General features: G+C 34.2%; 2 protein-coding genes across 9 annotated transcripts; both read right to left on the reverse strand.

Annotated features, from left to right (window-relative positions):
* Positions 1 to 2,438: 2,438 nt before the first annotated feature.
* On the reverse strand, positions 2,439 to 6,492 carry LOC18048180 (E3 ubiquitin-protein ligase PRT1). 2 transcript variants are annotated; one of them, XM_006443548.2, is made up of 7 exons: positions 6,044 to 6,492; positions 5,878 to 5,906; positions 5,605 to 5,784; positions 4,847 to 5,200; positions 4,540 to 4,725; positions 4,259 to 4,380; positions 2,439 to 3,120 (listed from the first exon to the last, which is right to left on the reverse strand). In XM_006443548.2, exons 1-7 carry the CDS (start codon positions 6,124 to 6,126, stop codon positions 2,752 to 2,754), a joined length of 1,323 nt encoding a protein of 440 aa, XP_006443611.1. In that variant the 5' UTR covers positions 6,127 to 6,492; the 3' UTR covers positions 2,439 to 2,751. The 2 variants fall into 2 exon arrangements, with proteins under 2 accessions (XP_006443611.1, XP_024045675.1); XM_024189907.1 differs by lacking the exon at positions 2,439 to 3,120 and adding an exon at positions 3,129 to 3,772.
* A 94-nt stretch (positions 6,493 to 6,586) lies between these two features.
* On the reverse strand, positions 6,587 to 13,227 carry LOC18048181 (transcriptional corepressor LEUNIG_HOMOLOG). Of its 7 annotated transcripts, none has more exons than XM_024189904.1 (18): positions 13,052 to 13,227; positions 12,510 to 12,570; positions 12,308 to 12,405; positions 12,002 to 12,111; positions 11,572 to 11,864; positions 11,390 to 11,465; positions 11,164 to 11,275; positions 10,921 to 10,970; positions 10,557 to 10,826; positions 9,970 to 10,050; positions 9,571 to 9,789; positions 9,113 to 9,251; positions 8,921 to 9,030; positions 8,451 to 8,600; positions 8,104 to 8,259; positions 7,882 to 7,998; positions 7,578 to 7,775; positions 6,587 to 7,014 (listed from the first exon to the last, which is right to left on the reverse strand). In XM_024189904.1, exons 2-18 carry the CDS (start codon positions 12,539 to 12,541, stop codon positions 6,871 to 6,873), a joined length of 2,355 nt encoding a protein of 784 aa, XP_024045672.1. In that variant the 5' UTR covers positions 12,542 to 12,570; positions 13,052 to 13,227; the 3' UTR covers positions 6,587 to 6,870. The 7 variants fall into 7 exon arrangements, with proteins under 7 accessions (XP_024045672.1, XP_006443612.1, XP_024045670.1 ...); XM_006443549.2 differs by having other exon boundaries at positions 12,998 to 13,227; XM_024189902.1 differs by having other exon boundaries at positions 12,308 to 12,369; positions 12,978 to 13,227.
* Positions 13,228 to 18,436: the final 5,209 nt, after the last annotated feature.

Genomic DNA, 18,436 nt, shown 5'->3' on the forward strand with positions numbered 1-18,436 from the left:
GGTGACAAATCTTGTCCTCGTCTCTGTCCAGTAACCGATAAGCGGCGTAGAGCAACATCCAAGTAATTGTAAGATAAAGCTTGAGGGCCAAGCAAAATTGGCCTGTTTGAAAAATTAAGATCGTGAGTTTTAAAGGCCTCTTTAGCAACTTTTGCGGAAGAAATGACTAGGGTTTGTATAGAACTAAGACGTAGGGACATGATGGGATCATATTGTTTAGAAAGATTATATAAATGAAGTGCACGGTTTGAGGTATCAAATTGGTGGATGTTACTAATTATAGGGATTCCAGAAGGGCATAGTGGCGAACGAACAACACTTCTTTGTTTTTGGAGAAGAAGCAAAAGAAAGATGATGGGAAAAGAAAATAGGATGATCATAATTAGAATAAGAGCCATTATTTCGATTTGAATTCTATTGTGTGGACTGGAACTGTATTAATACAACGTCCATGTATAAACACACTTGGGTATATATAATAATAATAATATGCCTTTTCATTAGAGATATCTAATTATATTAAAATCAGGGATAAACTAAAATATAAAAAAACACATATTTTAACACACTAAATGACAAAAATACAGTGTATTAGCTTATATATATATATTGTCTTTTAACTCATTCCTGACTTTAATATAGCTAGAGATCCCTAATTTAAAAAGTATTTGTATGGATTCATTTAAATTAAGTGAGCCTCCAATAACAAATCTCTGACCATATTAAAGATAGGGACAATCTAAAAAATAAAAAAATTTCAATATACTATACGATAAAATACACTATATTGAAGTCTATATTCTTTTTCTTTTTGGTCTTTTAGCCCATCTTTGATTGAAAAATTATTAGACTTAAATTAATTGTAAATATAAACAAACACGGACTAAAAAAATGAATATATATTTTTCCTTTTGGCTTAAGGTGTGTTAAGATCATCACTAAAAGACTCATATATATAATTTTACTTTTCAAGTGCTTATTTACTTATCTACGTGGCAAATGGAAAAATGAAAAGATAAGCTTTTTCTTAATATATACATCCTATACTTTTTCAATAATACAATTAAATATTGAAGACAGAGAAAGATAATTCTATTTAAATAATCTCAAGATAATTTTATTTAAATAATCTCATTTGAAGAGTCTTTAGAGTCATTTTTTTTGTTAATGTGGATATTCAAATAAGTAATAAAATCTTAAATAAAGAGTCTTTTGGTGATTTTATGAAACTCTACTCATTTGTTTCTTTAAATATTTATTTGTTTACTTATGTGGGAAATAGAAGTGGAGAAAAATAAGGTCCTCCCAAAAGACTCTAATAAAAATAAGTTTATATTGTTTTAATTAAGTTTTTTCTTCCACCAAAATAATAACAATTATAATATATCTCTCCCTTCAAGAATGATAAGATAAAAAATAAAAAAATACTAGATTGAATGCTCTAAAAGACTCTTTAAATAATAAATAAAATCTTATTTTAAAAGCCTTTTTGTGATACTCTTAGAAGAGTGTTTTGGTAATGTTTTAATATTTCTCTCTCTTCAATAATAATAATAATAATAATATAAAAAATTTATAATATTATCGGAATAGGAAGAAGCCACTCTTTAATATTAAAGTAAGATCCCATTTGAATAAGAATGTCTTTGGTGATCTTGGACTCTAATTATTCACTTCTTATCATATATGTATGCAAATTATCATAATTAATTTAAGTATACGCGAGACAAAAGTAATGAACGGTAAAAAATAGTGCTTCAGAAACACCAAAACTTTTCCGATAAATTTTTGGTGAAACTGTAAGTGAGAGGTTGAAAATATGCCCATGTTCCAAAATATGACGCAGAGAGAGCAAGAGACGTTCGGGCCAAGCCAATGAGAGATCCAGAGCTAATGAATAAGAGATTGCCAACAATGTGCATGCAATGCAGAGTGTCAAAATTGAAAGGTGAGTTGGACGAAGAGGGCGTTGACTCGGATTGGACACGTGGTGTGGTGGTGGAGAAGAATCAACTGAATCATGCACAACGTGGGATGGATTAGTCAGCAGTGGCAGCGGAATATCTGTTACGGTAATATATATATATATATATATATATATTAATAATAATAAGCTAATTAACAAATTAATTTTCTTTTTTTAATTTTAATTTAGGATGTGCCAGAGGAAATATCCATATGAATACCTTGAATAAATGGTCGAAAAAGACTATATTCTAAGAATAACCATCCCTTGAACGAATTGAACTGGAAGATGGGCCCCAAACATTCAATTAAGTCTAAAGGACATCTGGCTTTTTGAGGTCGACAGCGATTATTAATAACTTTTTACTTTCATTCCCAAAATACATTGTTCTGTTCACTTGCTTCCTAAGATTGATCCCCACACACCTCCATGAGTGCAATAATTAAACCAAGTGCTTGAAGCTGTACAAGAGTAACAAGACTAGAGGCTCCAGCGTGAGCCGTAGTTGTATAAATAATCCAGGCAGAAGTAAAGCCTTTCACATGGTTCAAAGCATGCTACAATTGACAACTTGCCTGTTGCCAAAGATCTATACAAAGACAAGAGTGACCACAAAGGCCCTCCAAAAGCTCGAACCAATAGGAATTGCAGCGGAGACTACGCAAGACAGATTTATGTGTACCTTCAATATCCCTGCCTGGTTTTGCAGTATCAGGGAGCAAATATTGTCCAAGCCCATCTCTCCAGCCAAAGAATGCCCTTTGGAGTACTCTGTGTTTCAATGTTTAACTGGCGGAATCCGTGTTATTCTGATCAGTCAAGTTATCAGAATTGGTTGTGGGAGTTGTTAAAGCACCGCTGGCGCTCTCCTGAGCATTATCAGGTAAAGTGGCGGGAGATCCATTTTCTTCAAAAACATCATCAGCGCGAACAACAGCGGCAGATCTATCCTCTCTTTGTCCGGTCACATATCTCATCATCATATCAAAGAAAATGCTTGATTCCACAAGCTCCAACCTGTGTTCTGGGGTATGCTGTTGATTGAATCGTCCTGGAAGCTTAGAGCGAGTAATGTAGCAATCCCTGCAAAGATCGAAGCCACTGGCTTCCTTACAATCTTTGCATCGGTATCCATCCCCAAATATTGGATACATCTGTGGATAAAGAATTGAATGTGACTCTGCTGCAAGTATTTTGAGTCAAAATATGGAATATTTTGAGACAACTGACTCAAAAAAGATTATCCGTCAACCATCGTTTACATTTGTCTACTAGTCACCTGACGACATGCAGCATGCTAGACAATTCCCACTCAGTGCAAAACCATAAGTTACATGTTTAAGAACCAGCAAGGGAAAGGTAAAAAAAAAAAAAAAAAAATTGGATTAAGACCCTCTCCTTTCTTCTCCTTGCCTCTCCTTACCTTCATTATCTAGTTTTTTTTGTTTTTTTTTAAAAAAAACCTGGCTTGATTGTAAATAAAGTGAAAAAACAAATACAAAACTCACTCTTAGCAGCTCCTTATACAAGGATAGGCAAGGAGAAAATAAAAAAGAAAAGGAGAGGATCCTTGTCCATAAAGTTATGCAGGACTGTGATCCAGGTAAAAGAAGAGAGAGGCCACTACAAAGGGGAGCAGAAAATGGAACAAAGGACTTCTCAATGCCCCCCGCCCAAATGAAAAAAGCAGGAACCAGTGCATAAAACTGTAAATAACTGCAAATATTTCTCAATATCAAGCATATGAAGGCACTCAAAGGACAATGCACACCGGCAGCTGAAGCGTTGAGCAATACAGAGCGGAATCTACCAATTGATCAAATAATTACATCAGCGTTGAACATTAATACGATTTGCCAATCACAGCAACTCTCAGTGACATTTACACACAGGAAATTCATAATCATGTTATTAACATTTTTCATTTTAGATATGTAAGCAGAAGTATATAGAGTTCTGTTACTAGCCATGAAAAGGTCTAATAGCAACAAAATAATTATAAACATATTATCTCTGTTTCTCCAACATTTAAAAGGCTAGAAAGAATTTTCCAAGGGATCTAGATTCAAGCAAAAATAGATGGACACTATTATAATGTCTAAGTAATTGTCATTAAGCATTAACTGCGTTCATGTGCTAGCATTTCAGCAGGAACACTGTTTTTCATAGATACTACCCAAAACTGATATGGCAAACAAAAGAAGCTTCATGGCAGTTGATACTCATAGGTTCATACTGATAAAAAAACAGAATTGGTATGCACATTAGAAACAAGAGGGCTAGAAAATTTACCCCACAGGAATCACAACCAACTCCAACATGAACTTTTGAATGAGCGTCAGCCAACCATGATGAATGCTCTCCTTTGGCTCCAGAGGAAGAGATGAAACCTGATTTTCCAGCTCCCATGGAACCTGAAAACACATACCAGCGTAACTAACAAGTCCTAATATATGCTGAATGGTAGGGCCAATTAACTCTGAATAACATCTACTTTTACAACATCATAGATAAATTTAATGAATACACACACTGGTATAAGTATAACGAATTTACTGTGCATTGAGACATACACATAGTTGCAAATTCATGATTCAATATAACATCTCTTCTCAAGGCATATTCTTTAGAAAATTGTTCCTCCAGAAACTGATCAAGCTCCAAACATACTTTTGGAAATCCATTAGGATTCAGACATTGACAAACTTCACACTTAAGCTGCTGAACAGTTGGTGTGATGATACAAGTTTCGCAATAAACTAAAAAAACAAAAAAAGAGAAATACAATGAATGAGTAATCATAAAACGTTAATTTCATTTCCCAGGAAGATAATGGAAATGTAATAAGTGGGCTAATTTAAGTAAGGTGTACAAGCATACCATGGCCACAGTTGAGAACCACAGGACGAATAAGCAGTTGCTTGCATGCAGTACATAGTACATCAACAATCGAGATCTGCTTACAGTTATCATTGAGCTCATTTGGAGGCAATTTTTTTCCCGCAACCGTAATACCCTCAATAGAGGATTGTTCACTTGTGCCATTCTTCATAGCCACTGAAACAGGCTGCAATTGCTCCATATTTTCATGACTCCCCGTTTTACTAGAGGATCCACAAAATATTCCAGAGAATTGCATGGAATCATTCAGATGATGACATTCGTTATCAACAAGTGGTCCACATGCATGGTTATCAAGCTGTGGTGAGAAGAAGTCATATCTCCTTTCATCCTCTGGAACATTAAGACGCAAAACGATTAGTGAAACAATTTAATGGATTCAATTGCCTTACTAGAGGCTAACTGGTACAGCCATAAGCTTTCAAATGGCAATTAGTAAGCCTAAGTCATCTATAGCAGTCTGGATATTTTTTATCAGTGACTTGCCAAGGCAAAAATTTCAATTAAAACACCAGGTGATTAGATAGTATTACGTCCTGGGGATTGCATTCACAAGTGATGGGCACCATAAATTTATTTGCAAACCGTCTACACAGAATCTAATGTCCAAGAAAAGAGTTAAAGAGACCACATACGAGACAGATATATGTAAAGAATGTTTTCATAATGTGTAATAGTGCATGCATTGAAATTTGTATGCAAGTCATAATATACATGAGAAAAATGTGAACTTTTACCTAGGATCTCTATTTCCCTCATCTTATAAGCAATCGGATACATCTTCAAAAGCAACCGATGAAGCATCACACAAATGCTTGGGAAGTGATTATATGGGCGCCTACAAATTGGACAGTGTGACTCACGTAGCCCATTCATCGATCTATGGACACACCAGAAACATGAAATGTGACCACAAGCTGCCACCAAAGAGAAGAGACAAATTAAAAGTTCAAAGAAAACAAAAATTTTAATATCTCACTTGTCTTCACAGAAACTAACAATTAACTTACATAGCACTATCGGTTTGTACAGAAGATCCCTGCAAATACAAGTAAAATAAAAAAAAATCATATTCACAGTTATTAAGTAATTAATGTGCAAGAGCAAATCATATCCATCGCAGCTCATAACATCTTTTAATAATTAAAATAAGTAATAGTTTCTGAAACAACTTACAAACAAATACAACAACGGAACGAGTGGGAGATTTTCTCCGGTTCGGCATTAGACTTAACGGTGAGGACGGTCTGATCCTCCATTTTTGAAAGTACTTTAACGGAGTACTATCGATCAGTAGAAATAGAGGAAGAGACAAATGAGAGAATCCCGTCAGGTGGATGACGAACGGTTCGGTGCGGTGCAAGTGCAGTCGTACACGTGTACTTTAGGATATCACACAACGGATTTGACGGTGTTTACTCTTGTCTCGTTAGCGGATGAGCAATTGACAGAGGCAGCCTTTATCGTCTTGATGAAATGAAATTATTGATATGGGGATGGAATCTTTAATGTTGGAAACAGGAAACGTAATTCGTTTTCACCTCACCTTATCTGATTGGGTTTAATGGATAAATTTTGTTTGAACCAATCACCGTTAGCTCATTTTTAACTAAAACGTAATTTTGGAAAAGGGGAACGCTTCATTATCTATCTATACAGTTGCTGGTTGAATCAAATACGATTTGCGTGACTAAGAAGCAAACCCAACACAGCTAATAGTAAACCATGAACCATATAGCCATATGGCCATTAGCCAATGCAAAATATGCTAGCTACACACTCTTTTACCACTACAGCAGACAACCTCCAACCTCTTCAACTACACTAAGGGAAGGGAAAATTTCAAAGCGTCCATTTGATACTGTAAAACATTTCTAATTCTCATACTTAGGGAGTACTTTATTAGACCACCCTCATTTTGCTCTTCCTGCTTCACAAATTTATGCAAATTAGCAGGAAGCTCCAACAAAATAGGGTATTATTTACCACCGTACGACTTGGACTTATTTCCATAGCTTAACGGAGCTGTCATGACTTGCAGAGGCCACCATTCCCGTGACAGGTGACTGCGCGAGCGCTGAGATTATATTCTCATGAGCTGCGATTGTCATACTCTTATTCTCAGCCATGTTCCACAGCTCCAAAGACTGCTCAAACGGTTAAAGAAACAATGAAGGAATTAGTAATATATCCAACGTAACTTATGAAAATATTATATACTTGAAATGACTCACTTAACAACCTAAGAAATATTATATACTTGAAAAGACAGGCATAACAACCTGATGAAACCCACTATCCTCTAGGATAACAAATGGACTCGCTGATACAACCTCAGTTCACATACTACGCTGACAGAACTAAAAGGTTCCATTGATTAAGTTCCAAAATACTGGGATAAGAGTGATTCTAAAGTATGTGGTAAACAAGTTTTCTGTGAAGTTCATATGAATGCTTTCATATTCGAAAAGAGACTGAAAACCTTCCATTTGATAGCCAAGTGAATGTGAAGCAGAAATATGAATGGTTACCACTACCATGCATATACTAACAATGCATCTAAACAAACTAACGTGTTCTCAGCAATGGATGCGATTGTGAAAAACATTTTGGGGAAAAAGACAATCACCACTAAAAACATCCCTGCTTTTATGGCAACGTCTATAACTCTATACTAGCAAAATAACCCAAGAAGACTTTAAAGATTTACCGAGATTCCTCCAACAACCAAAAGAGTAGAATAACTTGGGTGAAAAACACAAGAATGAAACTGGTTCCCATTCGAGCTGAGCTCTTGAATGCACTCCCCTGAGGCCATTGACCAAACTTTTACCAAGTTTTGACTGACAGATGCCAAATAATCTCCATTTGTATCCCAGCATATGTAGTTTACCAATTCAGCGTGTCCCTGAAAATAAGTAGACAGTTTTAATGAAGAAAACTATCAAATACAATGGTATTGCTTTATCTTATCACACAATCATGACCAAATTACTATTTAAAACAACCGATACCTGCAATGAGTGTGTTTGCCTGTCAGTTTCAATATCAAAGATGGAAACTACTTTATCTGATGCCGCTGCCAACAATTGTCCAATTCTTGGTTGAAACCTCACTTGAGCAGTGCCTCCCTGGATCGATCAATGCGGGGTTGATAGTTTTTATTTAAAGAAAATCCATCCAGCTTAGCTTAGACAGTTAGGGAAGGAAAAAAAAAAAAAAATAGTGTAGCCAACCTTGGTGATATGAGTGCACAAGAATGGATTGATACTCCAGTATTGAATTTCATTGTCATTGTCACAAAAACAAAAAAGATCGGTTTTCTTAGGGTGGAAGTCAAGGGACATAATTGGCGAACTGTGCCCCGTATATGCTTGCAAACAAAAGTTCGGCTGCCAAAACACACTTTATGACTTCACCACATAGCAGTACAGAAAGAACAAATACAGCATGAAGTAATATCATATAATGGACAAACAACTGCCAATGAAACATGTTAGCTGAAAAGACCATTACTCTGGTCTACAGTACAAATAGCTAAGAAAGACACAAGCTTCTAGCAGGAGGAGGCAAAGAAACTTACATTGGCTGCGTCCCAAAGTCGTACAGATTTATCAACTGAAGCTGTTGCCAGCTGAGATGAATTCGGCCTAAAGCGAACATCTGTGACAACTGATTTATGGTCTTCAGGAGTGCTCTCTGTTTGCAATGTATCCATGTTCCAAAGGACAGCCTATAGCGTAAAGGAGCAAGTCAAAATCATCTTAGGTACGGGTGGCTATAATCTAACTTAAATTCAATTCCACTTCTGGTTCGAGAAAAAGAAGAGAACCAGAAGTAAGAAGCAACAGCCGATCATGCTAGTTCACATGTTTGATTGGGGGGGGGGGGGGGGGGGGGGGGGGGGGGTTGGTGGGGAAGGTAAAAGCAGTGTATGTATCAAGTAAAACCAAAAGGGAACAGAATGACGGGAAGGAGGATCCATCATCCATCATGTTCACCTTGCTGTGATATTTTCCTGAGGCATGGTGTATAATCTTTATGACACTTTACCTTCCTGTCATGTCCAGAACTGGCCAGCAACTTTCCATCTGAAGAAAAATGACAGCAAGTAACCTTGCTATTTCTCGACCGTATGCAGCCCACCTCACAAAAAGTAAAACCTGGAAAAGAGAAAATGATCTAGCTACAATATTAAGCAAACAGTCATATCAACTCTGCCCAATTACAATGCTATTATGGCACCTTTAGTGGGCTGCTTTTGGTGCTCAGGACTGTGTTTTAGTGTTCCATACAATTCTCTCCCATCACCTCCATCATGTGAGAGTAAAGATTCCATATTTTCATCTATAGAACCCACATCTGCAAATCGGTCTATGTCTTCCTGGCACAAAAAATTGACATTGTTAGAATCTTAGTTTTGTAAGTTCTACTTTAAAGTAACAACAAACAAATATATTTTGACAAATTTAATAACTCAAACATGTCCTTTTAACTGATAACTCAATGAAAAGGTAAGCTCTTTACCACAACTATGAATACTATTAGCATATACATTAAAAAGGTCGTATACTTTAATAAAAGATTGAAAATTATATCCCTTAATTTCAAATTTGGGCACTTAATCAATATTTTTCCGCACTTTCTACATGAATAAATAAAGGGCATGAAAATAGGCCAAATATAAAATCTAAAAGGCGCACCAACAGATTGGAAGCTGACGCAAGACTTCCTGTTCCCTCTGAACCATTCATCATCAAGGTTTTGTGCATGTTGTTAACATGCTGCATGCTGGTTGGAGTAGTTATTCCATCGCCTGGAGTGTGTGTTGATGGAGGAGAATTAGGTGAAGGACCCACTGTATTTCCAGTGCCAGTACTATTGGCAGCTCCTGAAGAAGAGTTTTTTCTTTTTCTGTTACCCTGCAGCACAAGCAATCATTTAAGTTGATTAGTTCAATCCCAAATGTCCCAAATAGTATACTTACTTTTAAGTATAAAATAAAAAATGATGGCAATAACAGTTCTACAGTAGTAAAAGCAGTTTGCCCTTAAGCAGCTTGCATTTCAGCTAAAAGTAATTAAATTGTTAATAACTACAACTTGTGGCAGTTGTTGCGGCTGCTGTTGCTGCAATTGATCCTGGTGTTGAGAGGAAGAATGTTGCATCTGAGCCACCTTCATCTGTTTTAACAACCAACAAAAAGTAAGAAGTAAAGGTTTCAACCAGTAAAATATTAGTAAATCCCCAATCACTAGTTGCACAGAAAGACAGGAGACGCCCCGAGCAACATGACAACAATAATAATTGATGCTGGACTCAAATTCATAAAAGACACCATTAGGAAAAATAAAGCAGGGATCCGAGGACACATTTACACACAAGTTATAAAAGGTCATTCCAGCAGTTGAGCAGGTCCATACAAAAGTTGAGGTAGCAGTATACAAGCATGCAAAGGCATGAGCATATTAGCGAATTCGGTGTAAGGTTAGGTTTTCCTTTCCAAACCTCTTTCTCCGCTATCTTTTTAGCTGTTTCAATATACTATTACTTCAAATTTCAGCCTTCATTTTCCGAACCCCTAGTTTACCAAGAGTCTTAAACCTTTGGCATCAACCATATTAAGTGTGTGTTCTATATGTAGAACAACTATTCTTTGTGAGATTGTGGGCTAATATAACATCCAAACCTTGGGTGAACTTGATTGGACTGGGGAGCATATTGATCCATCATTTCTGGTAGATTGACCATCTTTCACGTTCATGTTTCCCCTAGTCAACTGGCAAAAATTACGAGGATCCATATCTCCATAGCTAGTTGAATTTCGAAGGTTATTTGGTGGTTGTCCCTGTGCCAAGACCTGCTGTGGCTGTTGTGATGCTAGAAGAAATTGATTATGCATCTGCATATTAGGTTTCTGTACTTGCATACCCAATCCTGGTCTTAACTGATCAGGTCCCTATACAATTGGGTAAAATCCGTAGTCAAGCACTCACAAGAAGCCAAATATAAGAATCAAATATTAAAGATGGTGCAAGTGATGTACAACTTACAATTAGAGGCCAACCCTTCAAAGGAAGACCAGCGACACCTTGATTCAATCCTGACGGGAGAGCATTTAACAATTTTAACAGCAAAAACAATAAATGTTTCATAAATAATTAGACAGCATTTAACAATAACTGTTTCGAAAATGAATACCAAAGAAATGAGTCAATGACCGGAAAATGAACCATGTATTTACCCAAAAACAAAGCACTGGTTCTGATTCCAACCGTAGGGTCGTGTCATTTTACCTGAACTGCCTAGTACAGATTTCGGCTGCAACATTGCCTGTCCATACATAGATGAAGGATCCATAGGCAAACTTTTTTGTGTTGCTCCCAAGTTAACTTCACTTTTGATATCCTACAAACTCAAAACATTCTTCATTTAAGCATAACTAAGGAAGAAGCACTAAATATTGGGAAAACAAAAATAGTAAGTGGAAAAATAAGGTGCGCATTTAGGGCAAGTAATTACAGAGGTTAAAGTTGTCCGTCCTTGGATTCGCTGCATAGCTGCAGCAATGTTCCCAGAACTACCTTGTGCCAACTGGCTGAATTAACAATATGAACCACAGAAGTGAATAATTTACACTTGTCTCCAACCAGGTTAAATAGGAAACTGAAGCACAAGTTCAGATAGAGCCGAGTAAATTTTACCCCTGAGGATTGGTAGTTGCTTTGAGAAGAGCCATCTTATTGGCATCCATTAGAGCAGGTGATGTATCTAAATCCATGGAATGAGGGTGTTTTGTACGTTCTTCATACATTTTCATGGCCAAGACGCTGGCTGATGGCTGCCCCATCATTCCTTCAGAATTTAATGCACTCACAGAACCACCAAGAGAAGGATGATTAGGATCCCTCCGTTGCAGTTGAGCATTACGGTGTTGCATGAATTGCAGCTGCTGCATTTGTAGCTGTTGTTGCTCCCTTGTTTTAATCTGCTGCGTCTAATTTTCATGAAAACAAACCATTTCATGTAAAAGAATGGACAAACCACTAAAAAACAAACAAAGTAAACGACAATTAACATAATACGAACAAAGACACCTTAGGGATCGAATCTAATCATGGCAGGTGGAGATACCTCTATGTAAGCCGCTGCATTCTCGGAATGTTTGTCATTCGTCCTTGAAATAAATATGTCCCAGAAGACAGACCACCATTCAAAGAGAAATCCTCCAGGTGCATCAATTGCTGCACAAGCAAACCATAATTACACTCTACCTATAATTATTCTAACTAATTAATTAATTAAACCATTTATGGGAGAAAAACCGGAGCAACAAATTTTACAATGAACACGTGTCTACTAACAAAGAAGGCAAACAATTAAATTTAAAATTTTATCAAGATAAATTAATAAATAAATAAATAATAAAAACAACATTACCTACTGGGTCTGTGGCAACCTTCCCTTCAGTCATAAAAGCTTTTGCAGAAGCATGCAATTTTCTTTTCAAAAAATAATCGTGAATATAAACATCAAGCCTGTAATTAAGTTATGATCATACACCGCAAAATAATAAAAATTCAAGAAACGAAAGAAAAAACACACACACGCACGCATATATGTAAATTACTGCTGTGCTTACATCTTATCAGCTTCCCAATTACCCTGCGCCATCACTAAAACTGATCGATTGCCGTTCTTATCTGCGACAAAACCATCATTACTTCAGATCTCTCACGGGTAAAAACTCAATTTTGACTAAATTATGAACTCACTTGCAACTAACAGTGTTGCCTCCGTGTCGAAAAAAGAAACACAAGTTACTCATAAAGTGTGTTTAAACTGTAACAAGTTTCTGACTTTCTCGACAACTAAAACTTTTAAATTATTTCCTTCCTCATTTTTCCTCAGATTTCTCAGCGACCAAACAGACTAAACTTCAAACAAAAACCATGCAATTCAACCGTTTCCATCGGAATTCAAATTTCAAAATTGAAAGTCAATGCTTGCAAAACTGACACATAAGATCTCCAAGACTCTCTATCAAACCAAATTAAAAAGGAAATGAAAATAAAAAAAGAACAAAAAAGAAATGGACAACAAAAACAACATGAAACTATTAATCCGTACAGTGATTGTGATGTATGGCCACGCATGAAGCGTTAATGTCACTTCGTGAATTACAATTCAGTTAAAATTGTTGCGGCTCTGTTGACAGTGTCACTGAAGTAGAACTTCCAACACTGAAAGAAAGAGAAACTAAATGAAAAGCATGGAGCAGAATCGGCAGCGAGGAGGACTTTTCTTTTCTCTCATTGTATATATTTTCTTATAGACGAAAAGCTAGTCACGGTGGACCAAACCTGCGGTCCGGGATGAGTCGTACTCTAGCTGTGATTAAATAGGTGGCTGGTTCGGAGCTCGGTTCGCTGTGAAAGCGACAGCCGTTTAGTGATTGCGATGTGGTTCGGTCGTGGGATTATATGTCGAGCAGCTTTGCTCGTACATAAGGTTTGGTGTCATGCACATGCTCGAGCCTCGTGGAAGGCGGACGCTGACGTGGAGTGGAGGTTATGAGAGACGTGTTAGATGCTTAACAAGTGGCTGTGATTGTAAAATTTGGGAACTTCGGTGGGTATTGTTTGTGTCGTGGAACTGACAAGCACGACAAACTCGAGGGATTAGTCGAGTTCAATTCAACCTCAACGTCGTAAGTAACTTTTTTTTTTTTTTTTGCGGCAATTATAATTTTCCGATATTTTAATTAGAGGTCCAATCAAACAAAGGTATCCAAATCCACCCAAACAGTTCTAAGCGTTGTCCATCCCAGATGATTTAATTTTTTATTTTAACTAAAAAATAGAACTGCGCACGCGGTTTTGAAAAAAAAAATTAATATTATTATTTTTTATTTTACACTTGATGAAACTGATAAAAAATATGAATTAATTTTTTTTTTACGATGAGGCAGCCTTATAAAAAACAAAAAAAAAACTATTAGCCAGCAATACAAATAAAGAAGCAACGTAAGATAAAGAATAAAATGAGAGAATATATTATAGAGTGATTTTATTCATTCTAATTGTGTGTGTACAAAACAAAAAGATGAACTCTCATTTTATAGTTACATAATCACTCCATGAAATTAATGAAAAATTATGGATCATAATTCCTTGTAAGATAGTGAGAGTTATAAGGAATCTAAAGGTTGCTGATGGGAGATAGTGGGAAGACTAAGAAATATATGTTATGAGCATCTATATTTATTTTAATAAATTCATAACACTCCCTCTTGGATGTTCATTACAAAGATTGTCTCATTAAAATCTTTACATAATTGTTATTGTGTAATAACAATTAAATTAATTATGAGAAGATGAAAAGTCAAATTTAAAAGAAAATTTCTCTATTTATTATATAATATAAAATATAAAAAGATGAAAAATAGTGATGTCACATCACCTCTTGTAGTCTCAGCTTTATATATCTATATAAAAGCTATTAGCCAGCAACAAAAATAAAGAAGAAACGCAAGATAAAGAATAAAATGAGAGAATATATTATAAAGTGATTTTATTCATTCTAATTGTGTGTGTACAAAACAAAAAGATGAGCTCTCATTTTATAGTTACATAATCACTCCATGAAATTAATGAAAAATTATGGATCATAATTCCTTGTGAGATAGTGGGAGTTATAAGGAATCTAAAGGTTGCTGATGGGAGATAGTGGGAAGACTAAGAAATATATGTTATGAGCATCTATATTTATTTTAATAAATTCATAACACTCCCTCTTGGATGTTCATTACAAAGATTGTCTCATTAAAATCTTTACATAATTGTTATTGTGTAATAACAATCAAATTAATTATGAGAAGATGAAAAGCCAAATCTAAAAGAAAATTTATCCATTTATTAGATAATAGAGAATATACAAAGATGAGAAATGGTGATGCCACATCACATTCTCAAGTCCCAGCTTTATATATATATTTATTTATTTTAATAAATTCATAACACTCCCCCTTGGATGTTCATTACAAAGAATATGCCTCATTAAAACCTTTATATAATTGTTACTGTGTAATAACAATCAAATTAATTATGAGAAGATGAAAAGCCAAATGTAAAAGAAAATTTCTCTATTTATTAGATAATAGAGAATATACAAAGATGACAAATGGTGATGCCACATCACCTTCTCAAGTCCCAGCTTTATATATATACTAGAAAATAAAACCGCGCTTCACGCGACTTTGAAAAAAGAATTTAGTATTATTATTTTTTCTTACTTTACACTTGATGAAACTGATAAAAAAATATGAATTGATTTTTTTTTAAGATGAGGCAGCCTTATAAAAAACAAAAAAACTATTAGCCAACAATACAAATAAAGAAGCAACGCAAGATAAAGAATAAAATGAGAGAATATATTATATAGTGATTTTATTCATTCCAATTGTGTGTGTACAAAACAAAAAGATGAGCTCTCCTTTTATAGTTACATAATCACTCCATGAAATTAATGAAAAATTATGGATCATAATTCCTTGTGAGATATTGGGAGTTATAGGGAAGCTAAATGTTGCTAATGGGAGATAGTGAGGAAACTAAGAGATGTATATTTTGAACATCTATATTTATTTTAATAAATTTATAACACTCCCCCTTGGATGTTCATTACAAAGAATATGCCTCATTAAAATCTTTACATAATTGTTATTGTATAATAACAATCAAATTAATTATGAAAAGATGAAAAGCCAAATCGAAAAGAAAATTTCTCTATTTATTAGATAATAGAGAATATACAAAGATGAGAAATGATGATACCACATTACCTCCTCAAGTCCCAACTTTATATATATATATATATAGATATATAGATAGATTGTTATAAACTACCAATATTATTTTTATTATTATTATTCTACATTAATTAATTTGTATAAAGAATTTATAGATCTATCATCATTACTGTATTCAATTTGACAAAAGTGCACACTGCATGAAATAATTATTAATGTTAATGGATAGCTCATGGGTGCATTGCTGCATTTTACAACTTCTGGGGACTAATTTGATTCGAAATTTTCAATTGTGAATGAAATATTAATTAAGACAATTCATCGAGATGGGCGGAAGTGATAGGAAATTAGGAATATTACCGGATAAGGCACTGTTGTGTCGTTGAGTGGGCCTGTTTAATGCTTTGACGTATTTGCCAAACAGAACTTGTTTAATATATCCCGATCATATTTTAAAAAATATCGCCCACCGCTTTCTTTACCTTTATTCGTTACCTTTTTTTTCTCTTGAGATTGCCATATTGGCGACTATATTACAAATTGTTTGGATAGGCTTGATAGAAAAATACAATAAAACTTTCGGCATAATAATATATGAAAATGAAACTGAATACAAACTTTTCCTCAACTCACTTTAAAATTTCCCCCCATAAAAAAAGCAAAATAAAATCATTAATTAAGCCCCATTTTCATAATATATATTTTTTTCTCGCTATGCTAAGAAAAATCAATTTTATTCCCAAATAACGAATTAAAGTTAAGATAATCTGATATACCTATAAAATCTTACTTGCAAGGCTACAATAATTGTCAAACATAACTTTTCTTAATTTTTTTAATACTGATTACGCATTAAATTATTGTATTACACAGATATTTATAACTGATATAAGAACAGATCATTATACTGATATTTACAATCAAATATATAACTAAAACTTATATTATTACATTAAATTATATGAAGTACATGTTTAGACAAATAATCCTCACAAACGAGGGATGTTTCTGCTCACTCGCATTTCGCAAATGAGATAAATTTACAAATAAACTCTACACAATCATACTTAATTGAGAGAGGCTGAGTAGGGATGGCAAACAGCAGGCCTAGACCGGGCTTGAGCTTTATTTATTTTAAAATTTTAAAATTATTGTAAATTTGAAATAAATTAATGATCAACAAGTTATTACAATCATAGATAAATTAAAGAAAATGAATATTTCAAATTAAAATAATAAATAAAACAAATAAAAACTCATAACTTTAATTTTCTTTAATACTGAATTTTCTAATTCAAACGCTCTCTTAATTAATTGAATCATAATTGATTTATAAGTTAAGAATTTAAGTTTTTTTTTTAATTTTTAAATTACTTTTCAATTTTAATTATATTATTCTAATTTATAAAATTATTTTTTAAAAAAATAATGGACTTGGGCTTTGTCCGGATTTTTTTTTTGGGCCCTTGTCCAGACCCTCATGGGTGAGGGTCTGGCCTCAGCCCGCAAATCTAGGATGGGCCCAGACAGACTTGAGCTGGCTTGGGCTTTTTTACCACCCCTAAGGCTGAGTGTATATGAACTTAAAGTACTATCCTCATAGTTATACGTGGACTCAAAATACTACTCTTAAATTATACTTAATTTTAAGGATAGTAATTCACCACTTATCGTTTTGACCAAGTGGCTAACTTTTCCAATTAAAACAAGTAAAATCATCTTTACTGCCTAACTTCTCTAACATGTAAATTGGTGGTTATGCTTCAGAAACTTATCAAGCTTTTTGACTCTATATGACTCAGATTTCTTGGGGGAGGCAAAGATGGTCGTTGATTCGCATAAATGTCTCCATCATGTCTCTAGCTTTATTCCCAATTTTTCAACTTCTTAATGCAACCCTCTGTTAGCATCTCGTGCGTTCAATTTATCTCATAATTAAAAGTTTTCCATCTTTTTGGTGCTTGATGGTAATAGTATCTTTAACAAATAAAAAAAATTACACAAGAGTAAAGATATAGTTACAAATTATTGTATAAATTGATGTGAAATAATTTAATTGATTGAATTAAGTACCTCTTAATGTACTTAATTTATGTTTATTATTTTATATTTTTATCCAACCAATAAATTATGTTATATTAATTCATATAAAGGAAGTTTGCACATAAATTTGTACTCTATCAATTCTTTATACAATACAACCAAAGTCAAATATAGTATAAATGTAAAATTAAACTCTAATATGTCTCAAGTATACATCTGAAGTCCAGTTTAAGAAATTAAAGAAAATATTCACAATTCTTCGAGAGACCTACCCCCCCCCCCCCCCCCTAAAGGAAATGCTGACCAAACTAATAAAGATGGTTTGTTGCTGACCAAAATATTCACAATTCTTAGAGTTAAATATGAGATTGTTTGTCATTTTTTGTAAATTTAACTTGGATGTTTTAGCAACATAAAATTTTAAAAAAGAATATGCGTGAGTACTTTTTTAGGTAGAAATAGTTTCACATTTCTTATAGACAAAGAGGAAAATCATCTAATCAATCAAGAAATTCCTTGTATGAAATAGTTTATTCAATACTAATTATTCCAATTACTATACCAACATTAATAGTGGGATAAATATTAATAACTGAGTAATGTGATAATTATAAGTCTAAAGGTTGAAATTACAGTTGTTATTCTTAGCAAGAGTGTTTTCTTTATTAGTTTTTTTTTGGGAGATTACAAACTTCTTGCTACTAAAATTAATCTAT

This window comes from Citrus clementina, unplaced genomic scaffold, assembly GCF_000493195.1.
Source record: "Citrus clementina cultivar Clemenules unplaced genomic scaffold, Citrus_clementina_v1.0 scaffold_3, whole genome shotgun sequence".
NCBI classification, from domain to species: domain Eukaryota; kingdom Viridiplantae; phylum Streptophyta; class Magnoliopsida; order Sapindales; family Rutaceae; genus Citrus; species Citrus x clementina.

Coding starts and splice junctions, on each gene's coding strand:
- LOC18048181 (XM_024189901.1), bottom strand. CDS start 13,023: ATGCGTGGCCATACATCACAATCACTGTACGGATTAATAGTTTCAT. Junction 12,112..12,307: donor GGTTGCCACAGACCCAGTAG/GTAATGTTGTTT, acceptor TTGCTTGTGCAG/CAATTGATGCACCTGGAGGA. Junction 7,015..7,577: donor TGGTTGTTGGAGGAATCTCG/GTAAATCTTTAA, acceptor CCGTTTGAGCAG/TCTTTGGAGCTGTGGAACAT.
- LOC18048180 (XM_006443548.2), bottom strand. CDS start 6,126: ATGGAGGATCAGACCGTCCTCACCGTTAAGTCTAATGCCGAACCGGAG. Junction 5,785..5,877: donor GTACAAACCGATAGTGCTAT/GTAAGTTAATTG, acceptor CTTTGGTGGCAG/CTTGTGGTCACATTTCATGT. Junction 4,381..4,539: donor TCATGAATTTGCAACTATGT/GTATGTCTCAAT, acceptor ATGTGTTTTCAG/GTTCCATGGGAGCTGGAAAA.